Source organism: Mixophyes fleayi, chromosome 5 (assembly GCF_038048845.1).
Source record: "Mixophyes fleayi isolate aMixFle1 chromosome 5, aMixFle1.hap1, whole genome shotgun sequence".
NCBI lineage: Eukaryota > Metazoa > Chordata > Amphibia > Anura > Limnodynastidae > Mixophyes > Mixophyes fleayi.
In genome coordinates, this window is record NC_134406.1 from 244,537,473 (window position 1) to 244,561,982 (window position 24,510).

At 40.8% G+C, this 24,510-nt stretch overlaps 1 protein-coding gene across 4 annotated transcripts in view; it reads right to left on the reverse strand.

Moving 5' to 3' along the window:
- The window catches only part of RUNX1T1 (RUNX1 partner transcriptional co-repressor 1), a 113,687-nt gene that overhangs the window by 36,319 nt on the left and 52,858 nt on the right, over positions 1–24,510 (reverse strand). For all 4 annotated transcript variants that reach the window (XM_075213779.1, XM_075213776.1, XM_075213778.1 and 1 more), the window contains exons 2-4: positions 5,359–5,496; positions 3,772–4,013; positions 1,977–2,066 (exon numbers count right to left, since the gene is read on the reverse strand). In XM_075213779.1, the coding sequence (XP_075069880.1) occupies positions 1,977–2,066; positions 3,772–4,013; positions 5,359–5,496 (470 nt within the window). The remainder of the gene's footprint in view (positions 1–1,976; positions 2,067–3,771; positions 4,014–5,358; positions 5,497–24,510) is intronic.

Here is a 24,510-nt window from a genome sequence, read left to right on the forward strand (position 1 = left end):
CACTACTGTTAGGTGCACACAGCTCTCCCTTTTCAAGCAGAACTGTGTGAAGCGGGGGCAGGGTCCAGTCACCTCAATTATACAGTGCCCCAGGCTTGGAGGGGGGTTTCCAGGCACTAGGAGACCCCGCCCCTCTCCCCCCCATCGGTTTGCCTATGCTCTCCCCTCCTCCGGGTATGCTGTGTGACCTCCCGGCATTGTGCAGAGGAAGTCATCTGATGTAGAAGTCTGCTTCCCCTGTCTGGATAAGATCGGAAGCGGCCGGCTGGTGGCCCGCAGGTGAAGGCTCTGTTGGCCGCCTGTTGCCCACTGCTGTTTGAAAGCATGTTTCATCAGTGTTTTGAAATAGAACTAAGCAATGAGGCTTGCTAACATTTCTTAAACACATTTTGAAAGCAGTCGTTTATAAAATAAAAAAAAACTCCCAAATTGTGGAATTGTTTCAACTATTTTTTTTATATATATATATATTAAACACTAATGAGAATTACAGCATGCTTCATATGCATGTACTTCTAAATGTGTTGGCATTATAACAGGCTGTTATGTATTTCTGTGGGGAGTTATCTGTCTTTTTACAGAAAAAGGTGTAATAAGTGACAAGATCATGCTAGGTTCAGCAGAAAATTGCTTTAAAATACCCATCGACATATCTTTACTGCAGGATTTCAGTGCCTTCATGTCTATCATTTTCTGTAATTACTCAGACTTGGCAGAGATATGCTCTTGTGCGAGGTTTGTTAGTTTGAGTTAAGAACATAATGTGCTATACATATGTATTGCTGCTATTTTGTGGGAAGATAATATACGTGCAGAGCCCAGCAACATTGCTATGTTAAAGTGATTGCATTCTCTCTTCACGGGTCACGGCAGACAGGAATTATGAAAACAGTTTGTCGATTAAATGTTTTTTGGTTAAATTGTAACAATTATGTTATGTGATAAATACAAAAGTCAGTGTTTAAAAAATACATTATCCTCTAAGAAGAAGACTTATTTAGTGATGATTAGCACATAGCATTAAGTACTATAACCAATAGCAACCGATAACAAATTAACTTGGAAAAGTAAAACTAATTAAACCAACAATCCAACTGGCTGCTATTGAATACAGTACCATAGTGCTATTACACTCTATTGCTGAATAAGCTTAAAGGACCATTAAAACACAACACTTAAATCTTCAGATATGAGCCATAAAGATAAATTACACTGTTTAGCATTAAATTGACTTCACTTCATTATAGATTGCTATCCTAATGGGGTCTAATACAGGTCAAAAAGCTGAGAATGCAGAAGTTTGAGTTGTTGACACATTACTAGGCATGTCTCATGTATGAATCTGCTAATCCACACAGTGTAGGTCTGCCAGGCTGTTAGTCACACACTATCTGCCTGTTTAGTTAGAGAAGCCCCTCCCGTTACCATGGCAACCTGCTGCAGGGAAGTGAAAGAGAGCATGATGGACATATTTAGCTAAGGGTAAACGCTCCAGTTATGTTAGGCATACTGTTCAGCTCAGTACTATTTGATATATAGTGTCTGTATATTACATATGTTATTAAATAATTAGAAGAAACAATGATCGTCATCATCATCATTTATTTATATAGCGCCAGTGATTCCGCAGCGCTGTACAGACTAAAGAGAGAGAGAGAGAGAGAGAGAGAGAGAGAGAGAGACTAGTGTCATAGTCATTCCACTAAAGATGTTTATTATTATTGCCTTTATGTTGCTCAGCTTCTGGCTAAAACAGGAGGACTAGACGATTGTAAATTATTCACCCATGGAGCTTTCACATCAGATAACCAGAAATAACTACAGGGCAAATCACCTAGAAAGTGTGTCCATCACAGCACAGTCCTTACATCTCAGATTTATTTTCCATTTTCTCTCTTAAAAAGCAAAAACACACATTTGTGACCTAGCAACAATAAGGTTTGAAATCACTTCCAGATCGATGAACTGTGCAATACCTTTAAAAATGGGATGACAAAGGGTCGCAGTGGAAAGTTAGTCGCTTCTTGCAGTTTGGAATGAAATTCTTCAATTGTCAGGGTAGAATTCTGTTGGATATAGATAAAAACGCGTTTAGCAAATTGCCACCACTTTGAAAAGGTTAGCGGCACAAAATTATTACAAAGGACAAGTTTAAGTATTTTTTAGTGCCTTGATGTAAGTCCTAAATAAAATGTTTACCCACACAGAAAACATGGGATGTATAAGTAGTGACATTTACAGTTGGTCTGTTATGTACATACAATGGGGGCAGCCATTTTGAGTGCTAAACCAATTTTCAGAATATGAATTTACTAGGTACTAATAGCATTATTGAGGCATGGTAAACTGGCATCAGAAAGGCCCTATATTGATATTTATTGATTAAATATATTGATATTTACTATCAAGTGGCAATAGGGCTCATTTTCTAACGCTTTTTATGGCCTATCGCCATAATTTAATCAAAAAAATCTCTCAGTAGCAGTTGAGCTAAAATCGGCTGCCTCAGCAACACTAGCCCGGAGCAGTAAGAGTTCGACTAATTAATATAATAAAAATAAATAAAAAATTAAATAGTAAATGGTAAATAGATTAAATTATACAAAATATATATATATATATTTAAAATCTATTGCCCATTGAAAAAAATGGCTTTATTCTAACAACGAGGGTGAAGACATATCCCCAGCAAAAATACCCATTTTTTTTGCCCTATAATAAATAAACTCATCCATCTTTCTTGCTATGTCTGCAAGTCATAGACACTAATGGTTTAATCTCTCAACCTACAGACAAAGTTCATTCATGTCAGTTCCTGCCTTGGAATTCTATTCTCCCTGTTACTGGTCAGCAATCCTCTCCTGACCATCACAGACAACCTAATACACAACAAGGAGGTGGAGGAGTTCTCTGTGGTGGTCCCTAGCACTCTCTTAGTTCTGCTAGTTGAGGAAAGGGGGCGCTGGTGAATAAAATGTAATTTGTGACTGGGCATATCCTTAAACATGTATTTTCTTTTTAAATGGGTACATTTGTACATTGTCAGAACACCAGACAAATGTGTCTCTATTCTCCTTAGGGTATGCCATAATAAACAGCTTAAAAAAGGGGTAATGTAATTATTTTCTGCATAATTTAAATAGGCCATCTGATAAAAAGAGATCTGTGGTTCATAAATATGTCAGCACACATTGCACTATTTACAAGGAAGAATGTAACTTGGACCCAAGACAGAAGACAATGCAGCCAGTTACAATGATTAACCAACATGTTCCAGCACCATTGCAGTTACATGTTTCCTCTACAAGTCAGAACACTGAATGGATGGCACCATTATGTCAGTCATTGTAATCTATTTTCCCATTATACATGACTTGTTTTATTTACAGTCTTATTTATTTTTCAATACAGTTTTTTTTTCCAATCATCCAAGATTTTCAGCCTGTAACTGTAAAGGGTTAAAACGTCCCTTGACTATCTCTATGATGCAGTTGTCACCTGCACCCCAAAACGTGCGGTACTGCAATAGTACTGCACTGTTCTAAACTATCCTCTATCAGCAGTGATTCCCTAGAAGCCTAGTTTACATTGGCGAGCCAGCCATGTAGTCTATTCAACTGCAGAAGCAACTAAGTCATATGTAAGATCATTGAAATAACCAGCCGCGCTTTGTTTTCTTTCTGGGGTTTTTTCATTGCAGACCAAAAACAAAAAATACTATAAAAATAATTGTAATAAAATTTGGGAAACCCATGACCCCATTTTGCTTACCACTAATCCAAGAACAAGCGTGCGCACTCTTTCCCCAATTTCTGGTGATATGTCATTGCCAAACTGCTGTAACGTGGTGAGGAACCTCTTCAATTTACTGAGCTGCCGTGCACCACATGCTGGAGGCAACTGCTGATTCGCCAACGAGGATGAGGAGGAGGACGAAGGTCCGTTGCTAAATCCATTAGGAGGGGAAGGAGCTCCATTCAGTGCTGTTGGTGAATGACTTGTGCCATTGGTTACTGGTGAATAAAACAAAGTCGTCCTGTCATCTCCACATTTAACACGGTCATAGCTTTAAAACAAATACATCCAACAACCAAATGAAACAAACATAGTCATTCATCTTTTTCAAAGCCATAGCAGCAGTCATCATTTTTTAAGCCCCTCCTTCTAATTTGCATATAACAACCAAAGATATTCTACGTAACTGTGTTTCAAACGTGTCAATTTAGGAAATATATCTGCTCTTGATATTCTATGGAGGCAGTGAGTAAGCTGATCGATAAACAATATAAATGCATACAGATATATTTATAAGATCACTGATTATATCTGCTTTTTCACATTTATTGTTCTTTATACATCTGTGTCTTCTATAAATTTTGTTTCACATATCAATTTCTAGACAAGTATAACAATGTATTATTTTTCCTTCAACAATAGCTGTATGTCATAGCATACAATGTGACAGTTTCCAATTCGCAAGGCTTGATTGTCCATTTCAGTGGCATTAAAACAGCAGGATATATACTTTTCAATCTCCCAATGATGTACATTTTTAAAGCGCATATTTATACAGAGCAAACCATTTGCACAGTTTATCCTAAATATAGCAATCATGTTTACGAACCAAGCGGATGATGCCAAATTGGTGGGGTAGTTATTGCCCTACAATTTTACGGATGATGTCACTAACATAGTTGTCACAGAACTGGAGGTAAAACAAAGCAGGGCTGTTTCTACAGCTGAAAGTGCCGAGTACGCAAGCGGAAGATAGTTGTTTTTGTACTTGCCTTACACTGGAAAATGGCCCCATTTTTAAAATACTAATGATGAGTGATAAGAATAGGTCATTCTTATATCAAGTATTGTCAATTGTACTACTAACAGGATACGTAGAGGCCGTTAACCTCTTTACTAAAAGGATGTAAAAGAAAATATGCTAAAAAAAAAATTAGCTCATACTAACCAACCACATATTTTGCTTTTGTTATCTAATTAAGGGCAGAAATGCTGCATTATCGCCCCAAAATTACGGAGATGCCCAATAATGACCCAAGTGGATGGGGGTGTGCCCCCAGGGCTTACACTGGCCCTGTCCATGCCCACGATTCAGAGAAACTATTGAAAAAAAGCAATGAAGTTGACTTGGCTGCTGTGGGTGGTTCTTAGCACTAGAAGAGGTAGAGGAAGTCCTGCGAGATGAACATTATCATTTGTCAATGTCCCAGTAAGACAAACATTCCTACTGGCAAGTTTTCTTTTATTCCCATAAACGGGACTCCTATGATTCTTTCCCAATTAAGCTATATTCATTAGCAATGGCAGATTTATATATTAGTAGTGACGTAAAGAATTTCTTACATGTTGTAGGTGTGAATGAGCTCGTTCTTGGGGCTCCCTGCGTGGTGGGAGGAGGCGGCATTGTCGGAGGCGTCAGCCTGGATTGCGTTTTTACCTCCACAGGTGAGTCTGGCATTGTGGAGCGCTTCTCAGTACGATCTGCAGAAAAAAAAGACCAAACATTTAGCTCTCTCTCTATACCCATTATATACAATATAAATACACAAGACAAGTTTAACCAATCTGCATGAATCATAGCAATAATATTTAAATAAAACATTTTTACAATCTCTTACATTTTGATTAAAAAAAAACAGTACCCCTGATGCTCAAACCTCATTTTAAACACTGAACTATAATCTTTTGAGCTTTTGTTAAAAAAAATTCATTGTGCACAGATGCTCCTTCCACAGCCTGGGCGGAAGCAATAATGACAGTTCAATTCAGAGCTTTAATGCAAGTATGGAAGAGAAAATAAATAAATAAAAAGACGGGATGGTAATGAATCCCCACATGACAGATTCTACAAACCAAAACCTGATGCTCTGTTCTACAGGTGAGCTATTGGCAGCGGTCTACGTCCTCCTAGACTTCCCTTGTAAGCAGCACCTGCTGCCCTCTCTGCTGCTTTTGTTTTGATACTGAGAGATATTCAGTATAATGCAGCACGTCTCATGGCTCTATCTCCCACCCTATTTTCTCTTGTTTTATTCCAAAGCAACAATAGATAAATACCATATGTCACATAGTAAAAAGCTTTTCCCTTTGTTTACACAGCAGCCGATTGTTTATACTTGTTCATTAGGGGGGAAAATGCACAAATAGTCCGGTTTATACCACAGCTTAAAGAGAAAAGATTACAGGTGTATTCCAATTACTGTAAATATTGCAAGCTGGCGTAATACACAGTCTGCAGTTCCTGTGTGTCTAAATCGGTGGCAACGTGAGATCCAGACATGTTATTAGTGCTAAGAGATTTTTAGTTTAAATATGGTAGGTTAGGAAGGATGAAAGTACAAAGGAAAGGCAGACAGTGCAAGGTAGGGATGTAGCTAGAGAGAAACGGGAAATAATGAAGTGCAAGTAACAATGGAGCTTATTTATCAAACCTAATTCCCACTTAAATCCCCGAAAACCTCTGTTTTCGGGGATTAACCGCAAATTTCAGATTTATTATCACAGCATCGCGATATCTGCTGCTTTGCATCTCTGCTCAATAACTCAATAACGCTATTTACCACTGACCGAAATTAAGTTTTCAATCATGTTAATGTATGCCAGCTCAAGCTGGCGTACATTAACATAATTGAAAACTTTCACTGAAGACAGCTCCGCTCCGAAGAGCAGAGCTGGACAGCGCATGTGTGGAGGGATCATGTGATCCCTTCCTATCTTATGAATCCACTTCGTTTACTGCAGTATGTTAGATTTCTTTGTGCGCATGTCCGAGCTTTTCGGTCGGCGCATGCGCACAGGGATTCAATCAAGCCGGAAAATACATCGCAAAAGGACCGCAAGAGAAGAAGATGTGTAAAGTAAGTGGTACACTTCACAGGAACAGACGTTTTTCGAAATGCCTGTGTTGATTTTTTAATAAATATGAGATACTTTTCAATCCTCATCTATGCGATGAGGATTGAAAAATATATTTCATAATACTCGGTGCTACTCAAATATGCCCCAATGGGAGTAATAAAGTGGGGGAAATATGTAAAATATACCACAGTATGTGTCAGGTCTTCATGACCGAGATGTGAATATTATTTCTACACAGCAGTCTAGCTAATTAATGAATTTCGTTAGTTTTGAGGTATACCCTCTCCTGATTTTGGGTCATTGTCCGACAGTCTCAACAATCAGACTGCTGGGAAGTGTGCCCCGCTCCCTGAATACAAGGTTTGTTTGGAAGAGGGGGATTGGGGTGGCCTAGCCACTCGCAGTGTATTGTGACGCAAAAAAACACCGCCCTGCTGAGGTGCCTTGATTCGCAAAATTTACATGTTCCTTAGTGACAATATGCAAATGAGCTCATACTTGTCCACTGTCCTGGAATATCCAGGAGACTCCAAAATTCCCGGTACTTCTCCAGGGAGAGCAGGCTGTTCTCCCGCACCCTGCCCACTTCCTTTTGAAGTGGGCGAGATGGGGACCTCAATTCACGAACAATCGTGTAATTTTGGACCCACCCACAGGAATGCACAGCCAAATGATGCAATTCACTGCACCACCATGCTCACGGCTGCACTAGCCCCTGGACATCCCCTGTGGGGAAAAGGCTATCCCTATTCAGAAAAGTTAGTTGATGGAAACACCATTGACATGCTTGTTTTCCACCCCGGGTTGCCAGGTTGACATGCGCCAGCTCTGGCATTTCCTGCAGTGGGGTTATGCTTATTTGCGTATTGTCATAAAAATGTAAAAACGAATATTAACTTAGCCTTGGAGAGGGTAATCATTCTAAAACCAGGGGCGGATCTAGACATTTGTCCTACCCAGGGCAATTTTAGGGGGGGGGCGATTTAGGCCCCACCCCCTTTCTGATGTCTAAGGCTGCCGGCGGCTGCACAGTATGTGCAGGCCCGTTCAGCAGTGACAGTGTGCTGTCCCGCTGCTCTCATTGTGTTTAAAACACAATCAGAGCAGCTGGGCAGCACACTGTCACTGCTGAATGGACCTGCACAGATCGCCCCACCCCCCCGCCCTTCCCCTTCCTGGATCCGCCACTGTCTAAAACACACTACTAGATAAATCCTAGATTTAATCCATGAGAGTCTCTTAATTCATTTATAACTTTGAATCACATGGTCATTTGTATTTGGACATATGATTTGACAGCTTGCACATACAGGCACTGAAATCAGGCATTCAACGTTAGCGTGTTTAAAGCCTGTTAAACGCGCTTTCGTGTTCCTAGTCCAAAAAATAATGAGAGCGCACGTACATAATAATGTAGGCAAACGGACGTGTACACACACTATCTGATAAGCATTCACTGTGTCAATTCCAACACTACCTGCAGTGTTCACCTAGTACACTATGCTGCAGGGAGGCTTTGTGCACATGCTCTGCGCACTGTTAAAAGCCAGGGCAAAGCACAAGGTTTTGTCTTTGCTTTTAACATGCCTGGTTCTTACCTTACTAGTGCACATGGGACCTAAGAGAGGCAATGTGACATGCAACAGCAGCCAGGTATTGAATTAGGCAGAGCAACCAATCACCATATACAACCAATGTTTCCACCTTGCAATAAATAGTCTACACTTCTGCATCAAACTAAAATGACAACAACAATACTGACAGTAAGTCTTCAGTTATTTGAATGACTCCATAGCATGATATTTATTTGCTATACACATCCATTTGGTAAAACAGCATCTTCTCCTACTGCCAATACGAAAGAACTGCACAGATCCTTTCACTTGTCTAGTTCCTTCTTTGTAGGTCAAGTTGGTTCAAATGAATAAACATTTGGCATCATCATCTGGAATCATTAGCTTAAGGATGTTAGAAGTGGGCTTAGATTATGGCTGACACCTGTGTACTAGATTTTCCCAGTGAGCTATTAAACTAGAAACAACCCCAATCTTCCACTGCACAAAGGATAAGCGTGCAGCTCTTGATGGAGCGCGTGGAATGAGGCCAAATGAAAACACTGAATATTGTAAGATAAATTTAATTAGGCACAAGCCGCTGACAACACAACAAACAGTTAAACACTGCCCGTGCAAGGCCGTACCAATGTACATAAGACAAAAGGCAAAGGCATTAGACTGCAAAATAAAATATATGTTATGTATAGTTTTTATTTATTGAGACTAATTGAGAAACATTGGCAGTACCGAGCAAGCTGCTTATCATTTTTTTTCATGACAATTTGGCCACTGGGTGGCAATGTACTATTGCAGTCTATAGATAATATTTTTTAATTTCAGAACAAAATGTTGATATCTCTTAAACTGTAAGATAGTTTTTAGCAGGATTCTGATTCCTACCATATCTCCATGTTTGTGCATGTTTAATTATGCATGTCTTATGCAAATGATGTAATTCTTATTACACTTTGCACCTTTGTAAATAGACCGCAATCAGCTGGAAAAAAAAAACAAAAAAAAAAACTTAACTCAGACCCAGTATATCAATATGGGGACTGCAAAGATATTGAAATTGGCAGATAATGCCATCCAACGAGATCCAGCTGAATCCTCTCTTGCTTTGCTGGAACCCTCCTGGGTGAGAGCGCTATATTAGTAGGTTAATTGGATGCTATCAAATTCACCCTAGTCTCTTTCTGTGTGTGTGTGTGTGTGTGTGTGTGTTAGGGAATTTAGACTGTAAGCTCCAATGGGGCAGGGATTGGTGTGAGTGAGTTCTCTGTACCGCGCTGCGGAATTAGTAGCGCTATATAAATAGCTGCTGATGATGATGATGAATGAATGGTACTGCTGTTTAATAATAAATAAACCTCATAGTATATAATAATTTCTTACTAAAGTGCAATACTCGATAATACTACAATTTAAATTCACCAAAAATAACAATTACAGCATTTAATAAGAACAATTACAGCAAAGTAACATACACTGTATGGAATTCACTCTATAGGATACAAAACGATAGATTGACTATTGAAAGCTTCCATAGTAATTCACAAAACCAACTATTCCCAAAATAATAAATACCTGCAAACCAAATCAGTCAAGGAAACAACAGTCAAAGTGTTTATTATTTCCACAGTAGATAAAACTATCCCATTGTCATTCACCCTATCGCACTCTGATCACCTCAGCCAACCTTTGCCTCATTGTCAGCGGGGAAAATAAATTGATTTTAGCGCAGACTGCAAGAGAGGGAAGGGCGACAATTAATGCACACCATCTAAATAAACGCGAGTATTTCTTTCTTTCCAACAGAAAGATAGGAGGACGTTTGCCAGAGCCAGTTTACAGATAGCACTGAGAATGCTGGTCCATCTGGATTCCATTCTGCTAACACTCAGGCTGAACTATTGGAGAAGACTTTCCAGATACCCAGATTGGAAACATGTGGGAACAGCAGAGGGAGGGAGTTGATTTCGGCTTGGGGATTGCTGTACAGAAATAAGGCACAATGTGTATCCTCTAATTCAAGTATTTACAGCAAAACATCATTCTGATCCGGTCAATCTGTTTTCTCTTAAACAATTATCCAGTAAAAGACTGTTGTTTAGAATAAAATAAGTAAATGACAATGAGGAAAGATGGCTGCACAATGGTGGCATGACTGCTAGTGCCAGTTATTACCACTTGCCACACTACAGTAAAACATGTGGAAGTGGTATCACTGGCACAGGTCCATGTCTTGCATTTGTGTTCCACTCAAGCTGTTCTCACTTTCCATGGACTGCAGTTGACGACAGGCTATTTTTATGACACAATTAAATAACACATTTAATTATGTTTTCAGTTTCATATAAGGGCTTTTGTTGGATGTTCTAGGTCAAGGAAATGAAGAACTGGCAATGATTACATTATACTTCCACTAGGGAACTTGGCTGTCAGTCAAGAGCTAGCTTAGAATGGAGCCTCGATTCTGACCAACCAAGTCTTCAACCCAAGGGTCATTGAAATAAAGCCAAAACTATACCATCTGCTCCTCGTTTTGCATTCAGAACAATCAGTTCATGATGGAGATACATGGTGATATAATGGGTCAATCTTAATCCCCATACACTCATACAACCCTCCGGTGAAGTCAAAGATTTGGAAATAAATTCAGGAAATATCTTCTAAGAATGTGCAGACCTGGGGCATTTGTTTTGGATTATGTAAAAAAAAAAAAGTTGGAGACAGTCCGTTTCAGCTCTGTAAGAATAGAAAGCTTAGAAATGTGATCTAAGCCACAGGGAAAGAAAGAGAAAAACAGCACAGGCTGAGAAGGCAATAATCCATTGCTGTTAGCACAGATGAACTCTGCTGCCCTCTCTGGCAGATGTCCATAGGAAATAGTGCAGTAAACAAATGGCAACTCCAGTACATATCGCACATACCGTATTTACCCATGTATAAGGTGCTCCCATGTATAAGACGCACCTTCGTTTTGGCCCCTAAATTTGAAAAAAATAAATTGCGGTAGCTGTAATCCCCCCCGCCCCCCTGCAACTGTACCTCTGTCCCCTCCTCCTGGATCTCCGCTGCCACTGTACCTCTGTCCCCCTCCTCCTGGATCCCCGCTGCCACTGTGCCTGGCCCCCTCCTCCTGGATCCCCGCTGCCACTGTGCCTGGCCCCCTCCTCCTTGATCCCCGCTTGCACTGTGCCTGGCCTCCTCCGTGATCTCCGCTTGCACTTTGCCTGGCCCCCTGCTCCTGGATCCCCACTACCACTGTGCCTGGCCCCCTCCTCCTGGATCCCCGCTGCCACTGTGCCTGGCCCCCTCCTCCTTGATTCCCGCTTGCACTGTGCCTGGCCTCCTCCGTGATCTCCCTTGCACTGTGCCTGGCCCCCTGCTCCTGGATCCCCACTACCACTGTGCCTGGCCCCCTCCTCCTGGATCCCCGCTGCCACTGTGCCTGGCCCCCTCCTCCTTGATCCCCGCTTGCACTGTGCCTGGCCTCCTCCGTGATCTCCGCTTGCACTGTGCCTGGCCCCCTGCTCCTGGATCCCCACTACCACTGTGCCTGGCCCCCTCCTCCTGGATCCCCGCTGCCACTGTGCCTGGCCCCCTCCTCCTTGATTCCCGCTTGCACTGTGCCTGGCCTCCTCCGTGATCTCCCTTGCACTGTGCCTGGCCCCCTGCTCCTGGATCCCCACTACCACTGTGCCTGGCCCCCTCCTCCTGGATCCCCGCTGCCACTGTGCCTGGCCCCCTCCTCCTTGATCCCCGCTTGCACTGTGCCTGGCCTCCTCCGTGATCTCCGCTTGCACTGTGCCTGGCCCCCTGCTCCTGGATCCCCACTACCACTGTGCCTGGCCCCCTCCTCCTGGATCCCTGCTACCACTGGGCCTGGCCCCCTCCTCCGTGATCCCCGCTTGCACTGTGCCTGGCCCCCTCCTCCGTGATCTCCGCTTGCACTGTGCCTGGCCCCCTCCTCCTGGATCCCCGCTGCCACTGTGCCTGGCCCCCTCCTTCGTGATCTCCGCTTGCACTGTGCCTGGCCCCCTCCTCTGTAATCCCCGCTGCCACTGTAACACTGGCCCGCTCCCCCTCCATCGTCCCTGCTGTCACTATAATGCCCCCCCCCCCCCCTGCATCCCCACTACCCCTGTATAAGACGCACCCAGGTTTTAGACCCAACATTTTTGGGGAAAAGGTGCGTCTTATACATGGGGAAATACGGTATATGCTGTCCGTAATGTCTAATTTCAACTATATGCTAAGAGATCTACAACACATAGTTAAATACAAGATATTATTATCTTGCATTTTAACCAATAATAATATATGAAATAATTTAAGTGTGTATATTTAAGTAACTCTGTCCACCATAGTATCATTGTTGTTCATTTGCTGACATTTGTCATCTTTAAAAAGCTGCTCAAAAGTGGGATCACTCTGGGGCATTACAGAATAATGAGTCAGAGATCTCCTAGGTAACATAAATGCTCCACATAGATTGGCAGATTCACACATAGGGGCATGGTCATGATGTCACTACAAGTTGAAAAGGTAATTAATAAGTGATATTCTATGCATTGTAAGTGTCAAGGGTTTACTACCATAAGTGTTCTGTATTCGTATTAGTACGTTACTAAGAAGGGCACTGAAGGACAGCTTTTCTTTATTATCTTAACATGGACTATAGTAACATGAACTATCGATTTAAATGACTACAGGATTCCTGAGAACAGGACATTGTTTAGTTTTTTTTCCATGTCCTTAAAACATGTATTGCTCTGTTTATACATACTTGGGGAACAGATATCATTAACGGTCTGCAGGGCCAAAAGTACGGCCTTTGATCAGACTCACAGTTGACATAAGTGTTGAGTCCGACTCTATAAGAATGAGTCTGGGCTCCGTCCTGTGTCTTTTTTTACCAATAGCGTTTCTAAGATCAAGCTCTTCATTTGTAAATAAAACCTAGAACTCAGTCAGGCATCAGAAGTGATTTAGTAAAACTGGAAATATTTAATTCATCCAGCCTGCACGGTTACATAGAGCAGTGAAAGAATGTATTTGTACCACTAACTGCATGAGCTGTGCTTCCAGGCCAAAGGTACTATAGATGTTTACATTACGTAAACAATATGGAATATATAAGCATTTCAATGGGGACTTTAATGTCAAATTTGAAGGGCTTTTTTTTTTTTCTTCTTTTTAAATCCTTTCACATATGGAAAAAATATATTGCACAAAATTCATTCACAGATGTCAGCCACCGTAAACAATTCCATATGTATATGGGGACTAAGATGCTCTTAAACAAAATATAATCATTTTAATATTTATCGCTAAAAAGAAGTTATAGACATATGAAAATATTTAATGGATATAAAGTGTTTGACTCAGAGGCTTTCATTCCTTAAATCTTACTCTCCTGGTGACTATGCAGCTAGCTGGTGACTTGAGGCCTACATTACACATACAGCTTGCTAGAAATGAATATTGCTTTACTATTGCTCTACATATAGAGAGACAATGCTTCAAATAAAACAAATAAAAAGACAGATATAGACTTGAAAACATATTATAACAAAACACATCTAATTATAAGCTGCTTCTGCTTCCTGTGTTTGGTTGCACAGAACAGGGAAGGGAGGGGAATGTGTGAGCTCAGACTAGTATCATTCCAAACTCAATTAATACATGTTGGTTTAAATCTCCAGGAAGCAAGCAGAATATATAAACCATACTTGCCAATATTGCCGGGAAATCACAGCTGCGGAGGGGAGCAGAACGCCACGAATCGCATCATTTTGGCCCGTGATGCAATGCCGTGAAATTGTTAGAGAGGCATAATGGTGGCATGGAGACTCCCACCATGCCCACTTCACTAGGCAGTGGGCAGGATGCGGGATAATTGCCTTATCTCATACTTGCCTACTTTCAGTAGGCGACGTCTGGGCGAGGGACGTGGCTAGAGGGCGGGAGGGGGTGGGGCCCCTTGTATCGCGTCATTGTGCGGGGGCAGGGCCAAAATGACGCGATTCTCTGTGAATCGCGTCATTTTATCAAGGGAATTGCGGGATGCGGGAGAAATGCCAGCTCTCCCGGGAGTCCGGGAAACCGACCCGAATTTCGTGAGTCTCCCAAACCTTTCGGGAGAGTTGGCAAGTATGCCTTATCTCCCGAGAGTCTGGGAGACCTATCCGGAATTTGGGCAAGTACGATATAAGCACCAGACCCCTGTGGCAGATATAGGCTTGGTTTAGGCACAAACAGGATGTCTGCAGAATCCTTCGGAAGCTTGTTGTGCATACAATAATACTTCTCAACAGCAGCTTTTTATTAAATATTCTCAAACATATTTCTAAATGGAAATGTTTCTATATGAAATAACCTGAATTTAAGGTTTGGTTATATCTGATTTTATATTGAGCTCATCAGATATAGTTGGTGAACTGCATGTACATATTAGGATTTGCTCACTTGAGTAGAACAAAATGTTGTTTTTTGTTTTTTATTATAAATACTTAAAAATGTCCTTTAAACCGTAGAAGGAGCAATGTGTTTTCCTCAAATGTCATGTGAGGTTGTTTTTTTTCTCTCTGTATATATAAATTGGGTATCACGCTGCTCACTCCTATTATGTGACCTCAATGACAAGTCTGTGCAGACAAATCATCGCAAACACACAGTTAATGGCGAAATAAATATCCAGTGGAATATATTTTCTAACATAATTACCCCATCTCTCACTCTCTCTTAATGTCTGAGATAATTTATGGCTCTGTAAACAAAGACGACTGGAAAGCCAAACTGGGTACTGCTCTCGGTAGGTAAAGTAGCAGAATTAAGGCTGGACGGGATTACATATAATTTTATGATGCGCACAAAAGTGCGTAGAATTATCTCTCAGTGTTGTATCGTGTCCACAAGCTAGTAACAATATTTAAAAATAAAATATATTTAAGTACATTTTGTTTATTGAATGCAATTCTTATAGATAAATATTATTATGCTTATTGTGTATTAATTTTAAAATTCGGTGTCAAGTTCTATATTAATTTAGACTGTAAGCTCCAATGGAGCAGGGACTGATGTGAATGAGTTCTCTGTACAGCGCTGCGGAATTAGTGGCGCTATATAAATAAATGATGATGATGATTTATGACACCACTGTCAGTTTTTTCATTGTTAATGTTTGCAGCATTGTACTATTTAGAAATATTAATTTATAATGTTAATTTCAGTATTCAGCAACAAGTTTTATCACACATTTATTCTACAAAAATATTTCTATGTTTAAAATAATATATATATATATATATATATATATATATGTATAAAAAATATCTCTCCAAAATAACCAATGTGATTTCAGATTGCGTTCTATAACTATAATTAATTTCTACAACTATATTGCAGTCGTAAAATACGAGTACTAAGAGTACCATAGCAGGAGAAAAAAAAAAAGAGACATAAGTTATCGGCAATTATTGTAATCTCTCTTTTGTGGAGTCCATACAGCATAAGAATTTATGACTCTGAATGTAATGCTTTGAAATTACCAGTCACAAGTTCAGAAAGAGTAAACTGTCTAGAGACCCAATGGGAGCAGAGCAGACCACAGACATGATAAATCTGGAGGGATAGCCAGCTGTACTATCCTCTGTACAATGTTCTCCTTTCACTGTAATAAATGGAACTTGTCTCATTAGATGTCCAGATGTTAACAGTACTGTTGGCCATCATGAAACATTTCAAGAATCTTGTAAGTGCTGACAATACTAGCTTGAATTACCCACACTGCCTCCCACGTCCCTCTTTAGAAACCTAAGCCTGATATAATGTTTTGAAAAGCAAAGTGTTGAAGTAGCAGTAAAAACATGTCACGTCTCAGAGGCTGGCATTAAAGAGCTTCTCGGTCACAATAGCCCTTAATAGTCCCAAGTCGTTCTATGACCTTTCTCTAGACCAGTCACCAAACAGGTGCGCCTCACCTGAGAGCTCGCTAAAAATACCCCAATAAATATATAAATAGTATCTGATGTGCTAAAAGGCTGAACCTATGATGTGCTGCTGGCAATAACACATATGTATAAGAAACTGTTCTGAATATCTGTTTGTATTAAGAGAATAAGATAGCACTAAGGACATAAGTTTACTGCTTCACACATCTCTGATAGCAGCATAACCTTGGAATATTCTCTACAGGTTGTTTAAAGATAATGTAATTTAAGCAAATATATTGTCGTTCTTCATTGCATACTTCATCATCACCATTTATTTATATAGCGCCACTAATTCCGCAGCGCTGTACACTCACATCAGTCCCTGCCCCAATGGGGCTTACAGTCTAAATTCCCTAACACACAGACAGACACAGACTAGGGTCAATTTGTTAGCAGCCAATTAACCTACTAGTATGTTTTTATGGAGTGTGGGAGGAAACCGGAGCACTCGGAGGAAACCCACGCAAACACGTGGAGAACATACAAATTCCTCACAGATAAGACCATGGTCGGGAATTGAACTCATGACCCCAGAGCTGTAAGGCAGAAGTGCTAACCACTGAGCCACCGTGGGGAAGGTTTTCATGTGTGTGTGTGGGGGGGGGGGGGGGGGGACACGACAAAGGAGAGTGAGAGAAATGCTCTGGAAGCAATTATAATCTATCGGCATGGAGTTACTATATTCTTCCCCATTGGTTTCCTCCCAGGGTCTGAAAACATACAGGTAGGATAAAGGACTTATAACTAAACTTGCCCTGGTGTGTGGGTGTTTGCCTGTCTGTCGTAGGCAAATTAGATTGTAAGCTCTACTGGGTACAGTTTGATATGCCAAAAAAAGACTTTTAGAGAGACATAGATGGAATCCAACTCACCGTGTTACTCGTGAGAGTAACGTGACCTGCACACTATTACCGTTAGTACGGTAATTTTAACGCGGATTTCTGCTCGCGGCTCTCAGAGCTGCGAGCAAAAATCAGCGTTGAAATTACCGTACTAATGGTTGTAATGCGCACTGTTACCGTACTTACCGTATTAATGCGCACTATTACCGTAGTAACCGTAATAATGCACACTATTACCGTAGTAACTGTAAGAGTGTGCAGGCCGCATTACTCTCAGGTCCAGAGCCGTAACTAGGGTGGTGCGGGCGGTGCCGTCGCCCCGAGCGCAAACCCAAGAGGGCGCAGCAGCCGCCCGCTACCTTCCCCTACCCGCCGGCATAGTAAAAAAAAAAAAAAAAAAGTCAATAAAGTTAATACAAAAGGGGAAGGAAAAAAAAAAAAAAAAAAAGAAGTCACCTGATCTCCCGGCGGTTCCCAGCAGTCTCCTCGCTCCCACTGAATGTGACGTCATCACGCCCGACGTCATATTCAGCGAGGAGCACTGCTGGGGCAGAAGCAGCAGGACACAGGACACAGGACACAGGACACAGGACACAGGACAGAGAACACAGAACAGAGAACACAGAATAGAGGACACAGGACACAGGAAAGGTAAGTAAAATTGTATTTATATTATGTGTGTGTGGGCAGGCTATGTATTTTTACTCAGCTTAGGAGGTCACTCAATATTCAAAACCCAGTATTTTTTTGCAAAATGCCTTTTACAACAATCCAGTAATTGTTTTACTAAACAATTGATCTGTAAGCGATCTGGAATGTACCCAAAGTGCTTATTTATTAACTTATCCAGCAAGTTAGTAGGTCAAATGTATTTTAGAAAAAAAACTAAATTAAAAAAAAAATTTGTGTTCTGCAAAATTAAATATCCTTTTTGCTTGTGGGCACTTGTGAGTGCTAAAGGAGGCACACATTTATTTTCTTTACTACCCCCTGACCTATAAGATCTGTTCTGTTACTTGACCTAATATTCCCATCTTGCCTCTTTTTAGTGTACTATATTAAAATAGCAATGTATGTCATAGGGCTTCTCCTTTCTATATAAAAAAAGCTAGGTTAATGGAATCCCACCACTGTGTGTGTGTGTGTATATATGTGTATGTGTGTATATATATATATATATATATATATATATATATATATATATTCTTTCAGTAAAGTGCTAGCCACACCCACACATTAGGTTGGCCACACCCACTTGTCAAATGCCACTCCCACTTAGATGGGGGGCGCCGGTGCCCTGTCTCGCCCAGGGCACTAAAATGTCTAGTTACGGCACTGCTCAGGTCACACAGTAAATTGAATTCCCCCCATAATGTTGGAACGTTTATAACCTGTGCACCTCAACACTACACACAGGGGGTTACACTTATTATTATACATTTATTATTATACGCTTATTATTATACATCTCTTTGCACTGTGAACTATGACATTTAGATCACTTTCTTTCCTGGATTCATTAGAATTAAAATTTACCAGACCAACCGAGATGGACATACATACAAACAAAGCTTGCTACTTCATTTTTAATATAGTCATTTTAGTTGCACAATGGTTATAGGTTCTATGAAGTGAATACTATATATATATATATATATATATATATATATATATATATATATATACAAGTTAACCCGTGCATGATACTCATGCATTCTAGTCAAATCAAGCTACTTAAGGTCATGCATTTGGGCCTAGCCCAGGCCTCCTCAGGGGAAGAGCGTTAGTTCCCGATGCAAGCGGCCTTTTTAATGTGTGTTCATGAGGTAAAATTACCTCAAGAAAATGAGTTTGACCCCTCAACTCGTAAATTTAGCCTTTACTACCCCTCCCACGGGGGAAGGGGGGATTATGGAAGTTAACTGACTTGACTATTCTAATTTTTTTTGTCAAATAATGTCAGTATACCAAATTTCAGGTCAAATGAATGAGCCCTTTCTGAGAAAATAGTTTTTTCCACACACACACACACACACACACTAACGCACGCCTCTACACATGTGTGTTCATGAGGTAAAATTGAGGTAAAATTACCTCACGAAAATGAGTTTGAGCCCTACCAAATTTCAGCCCTTTTTGAATTTTTTTTCCCACACACACTAAGAATTTAGTAGGTCAGTGTATAACTCTGCCCAGCAGGTGGCGCTGCAACTTTGTTTTAATTTTCCACACACACACAGACGCCACTAAGCATTTATATATTAGATATATATATATATATATATATATATATATATAAGATAAATGTACTTTCATGCAAATGGATCTTTACTTTAGCACCATCATAGAGTCCTAAAACGAAAGTTTGTGTTTTATACATGACACTACTTGTTCTAAACACCATATATAATTATCCTGTGTGATGCATAGGTAGATAAGTATGGGGTCAAATAAATATAGTTTGGGATGCATTCCCCCCATTCGCTGACAGGATAGATGTAAGGTTTGTTGCTAAGGACTTTTGAAACGACCAACAACGGACAAGATTGGCCCTATAACTCTGTATTCACAGACGAGTAAGTCAAAAATAGAGGACATATTTGCATACTTGCCAACTTTCTATTCCCAGAGAGGGCGAGGTGTCATTTTGGTCACACACCCTTTAAAGAAAGAGACATTCACAGCGAATTGCATCACTGAGGCTCCCGGCTGGCAGGTTACGGGAGATTGGCCTGCTCTCCCGGCAGTCCGGGCAGGGGCAGGCTGGACTGGGGGGGGGGGGCAGTGGGGCATCTGCCCCTTGGGCTGGTCCCATAGTGCACTACCTTGGGCTGGGTCTCTGGGCCACCTACATTTTTTTTCCATTAAAATAGGCTGCTGAGTCGACTCTTGCCCCCCAGGCTACAATTTGCCAGCCCTCCCCTGAGTCCGGGAGACCTACCCAGAATTTGGGAGTCTCCCGGACATTCCCGTAAAGTGGGCAAGGATGCATATATTTTTTCCACCACCTTTTTCTCTGCCCTGTTTTCATAAAATGTCCCTCTTCACATCACCAGCTACGTAATAAGATAATAAATAAAGGTTGCAGGTGGCATGGGCGGCTATAAAACCATGACTTTCGACAGGGTTTGGAATAAAATAGACAGTCCTTTAGTGCCACTACAAAGGTTTTAACTTTCATATCTTGTTAAGCAGAATTGCACCATTATCAATACGACTGCGGGTTAAAACTGGAATGTGTCAAGTTATTATAGCTCGGAGCTATTATTTGTGCTCTTAAGCTTTTTTTCTCCCAGAGTCATCACTAGCTGCAAATTTCTAATACAGTAAAAACCTTTTTCTTTAGGATAAATGTCCCTTTAAAATCCTATCATCATAAGGAGACAGCAGCCACTCAATCCCTGGGGAGAGATGCTGGATTACTCATTCATTTTGCTGATGCACGGCTGGCTTCAGTCCTGAAGTCCAATATAAAAGCAGTAAGTGACCCTCAATTATGTCTGCACATGTTGGTATAACAGCCCGCTTATCAATGGTAAATTGCCAGTTACTGTGAAAAATCTTCTACATAGCATAATCCTGTTAACAAATGATTGTGAAAAATAAAAAGGAGCAGATCTCTCTCACAAAGCAGCAATACACGGAAAACTCTATTTAAAATCATCACATGGATGGACGGACCTCTGAGGGCATCATTTAGAGAGTTAGGAGCACAGAAAAAAAGAAAAACTCATTTTCCCCTTGCAAATCCTTGTTGCACAGCATGAGGGGGGTTAAGGATTTAAAATGGGCAGGTTTAGAGTTGGGAGGGGCGTGTCCTGACAACTTTAAATTACAGTGTAAACATAAAAATACGTTTGTGTTCATTTTATACAGATTACAGGCACATGACCACAAATGTATGTAACTCACACAACATACATTTATCTGGATGGTAATTTTGCATTTTTGATATTATAAGCAAGTTATATATGGGATATGAAGCCGTTGCCAAACACTGAATCAGCTGATGCATTTATTAACTATTTAACATTGCTCGTATTTTTGCTCTGTTAAGTAACATGTTATCTCAGCGATGACAGATGACTTAACAGAGCAATTTATCATTAAAGTCATGACATCGTATCGCGGGCCAGCGCATCCGATAAGAGACTGACCCGGCGATGACTATGTTCTAATGACAACTCTGGAGTCTATACTGCGCATGAGAGACCTAAGGTCTTTGGACAGTTCTGTTAATAAAAGCAGGGGACAGCCCATTGGCTTCCGCAGAGTGATACCATCCTGCGATGCTCCCCCTATTGGTTTGAATGACCAACGCCATCGGGGGTCAAGCTCTGAAAAGCTAAGCTTCATAAATTTAGACTGCAATCCACATTGAAAATTATGGAGACTGCGGTATTGTGCGGTACTCTGCCTAATGCAGGAGTTATGTCAGCTCATATACATAAATATGCCTAAACAATGCAGAAACAGCTGTTTCCACATGGTTTAAGTCTATATAAATAGGCCCCAATGTGTGTGTTATTTATTTTGTAGCCATTATTAGGGGGCAAATTATACTATAAGGATTTCTTACATTTATAGAATTTAGGCAGGAAAATCAGAGATCTGTTAGGACTTAGTTTTATAGCCTGAGCTGGGTCTATTCTTGAAGTAGGGCTATAAATGAGCCCTGGGGTAGGTTCAGATTTAGGATTCGGGGCTCTATTTGTTAAACGACAAAAAGCCCCATCTCTGGGAAAACGGGTGTTTCGGCAGTATACATAAAGGTTTTCCTGCCCGCGATAGCACATAGTCCATGCTAGCTGTAATATTCACAAAGCAAAGCCTATTTAAAAAGGACTGCGGTGGTACAAGTACTGCTATAATTCTTAGGTGACCTCAGGATAGCGATAACAGAGTAGAATAAATTAATATATGCTTAATTATTTAAATAAAGCTTTTCTTTTTACAATTTGTTTTGCGAAGGTTGCCTTATTGCTGCATTTCAATAAATACAGCCTTAGTTATTGTTAGGGCTATATAAGGGTTACACCATACTTGCCAACCTTTTTAAACTTCTTTCCGGGAGATCCCAGGCAGGGGGGCGTGGTTTGAGGGCAGTAGGGGAGGGGGGCGCGGTGAATCGCGTCATGTTGGCCCCGCCCCCCGTGGCAAAATATCGGTTTTGTCACGGGGGTGGGGCCAAAGTGGCGTGATTCACCGCAAATTGCGTCATTTTGACAGCAAGATGCCATTTGTGGGATATTTGCCTGCTCTCCCGGGAGTCCGGGAGACCTACCCGAATTTCGGGAGTCTCCCGGACATTCCGGGAGAGTTGGCAAGTATGGGTTACACTTAAGACATATTTTAAGTTTTGACTTTTAGGATTACCTTGCTCAAATATCTTCAAAGAGGACGCTCACCTCTTTAACACAAGGGGTATCCTAGGACACGAAGGAGAGCATAGGCAAACCGAAACCCCCTTCAAGCCTGGTGCACTGTATAATTGAGATGACTGAACCCTGACCCGCTTCACACGGCTCTGCTTGAAAAGGGAGAGCTGCGTGCACCTAACAGTAGTGCATGCAGCATTGCCCATGTATATTATGGGGATAGGAAGAGTTGGAGAGCAGCCAAGCACTGTCTAAAATTATAGCCACGCCCCCAAGCATGCTTGTCACGCCCACTGGTGGCATGGTGTGGAAACCCCCCTCTACAAATCCTGCGTTTGCCCCTGGAGAGGACATAGAAGCTTTTCATTTTCTCCTCTTTCCTCTCACATTCCATTAGAAGGAAGTTTAATGGAATGTCCCTGTTAGCACACTTATTAAAAAGCTGATTGCAGAGCAGAATATAACAGGTAAGACAGGGGTGGACAAAATAATGATGAACTCAGTAGCCAGCCGGTCAAACATAGGAGCCAGCGGGATCTTTTATGGAGCCAGAGAAAATGTATTGACCTCAATATAACGTATTAAAAAAGTTTAGCAGTGGCAGTAATTTTTATATGCATCTGCAGCCTGCGTCGAGGGAGTTTTCTAGCCCAGTGGCCAAACCACTCCACTGGGTAATTGTGCCAGTAAAGAACTGTACTATGGTAATGAATGGTATTATTATCTTTTATTTATAAGACACCACAAGTGTTCCGCAGCGTCGTACACAGGGGGTTAGAACATACAACAAAAATGCCAAAATAACGCACGTACAAAAAAGTGACAAAACTAGGTAAATACAATCAACAAATTTACATAATGATGTTGGATAATTATAGACACAGAGCAAAAAAATAAGACAGGGGTGGCAACACGCAATCCCAACTGAGACGGCAATAAAATAACACTGCTATCATGTAAACAAATCAGAAATATGTAAAGATATAATGCAGAAAAATAAAGATAAAGATAAACAACTGGAAGCTGGTTGCATATACCCACATTAACATAAAAACACCACTCAAAGGTAAGTTGAGGCAAATTCATTGCGTACAATATAAAATTTAATGTATTGATAGATATTGAAATCTGGAATTCATGTGTGTGTGCTTAATGGTGAGATCCAAACAAATGGGATTTTTTTTTTTTTATTTGTATTATTATATATATTATCTTTAACATATCCCTCTACCGGGCTAGGAGAGATTTCTGTCCAGCCAATATGGAGTCACAGAAGACATCACTTGTCCAATCAGATGTTGACTGCTCCAAAAATGACCTGAATTCTCCAGGTAATGGTGTATGGAGAAATCAAACCTTAGGCGACTCAGCTTGACAACAGTGGGTATCCCAATACCCACATTATTTTGCTAGTCAGGGGACAGAAGGCATATGTTAAAAAAGGCACAGTGCAAACACCCCCACTGATAAATAAAAATATACTAACGGCTATTATACAACAAAGTGCAAAACATAACAATAATAAACATATTGTGCTGAGTGTGGCATCAGGTTTTTCTTGACACAGACCCCAATATATCAAATATGTTGTTGTCAAATATTAAAAAGAAGAAAAGTAAAACAATTGATAAATAAAAATATATAATGTGCTATATTATTTGTGTAAGCAGAAGAAAGGTGTTTATTCCCTTATATTGTTTAGAACACACAAAGCAGTAGGTGTTTATCTCATGGGCGAGATGGCGAGTTCAGTCATGGCACAGTAGGCAAAGACATCATTGAAATTCAGATGCAGCTTTCACAGGAAAGATGCCTCAATTGGTATGCAATGGATGCTGTCTTGCCCTGAATACATTATGAA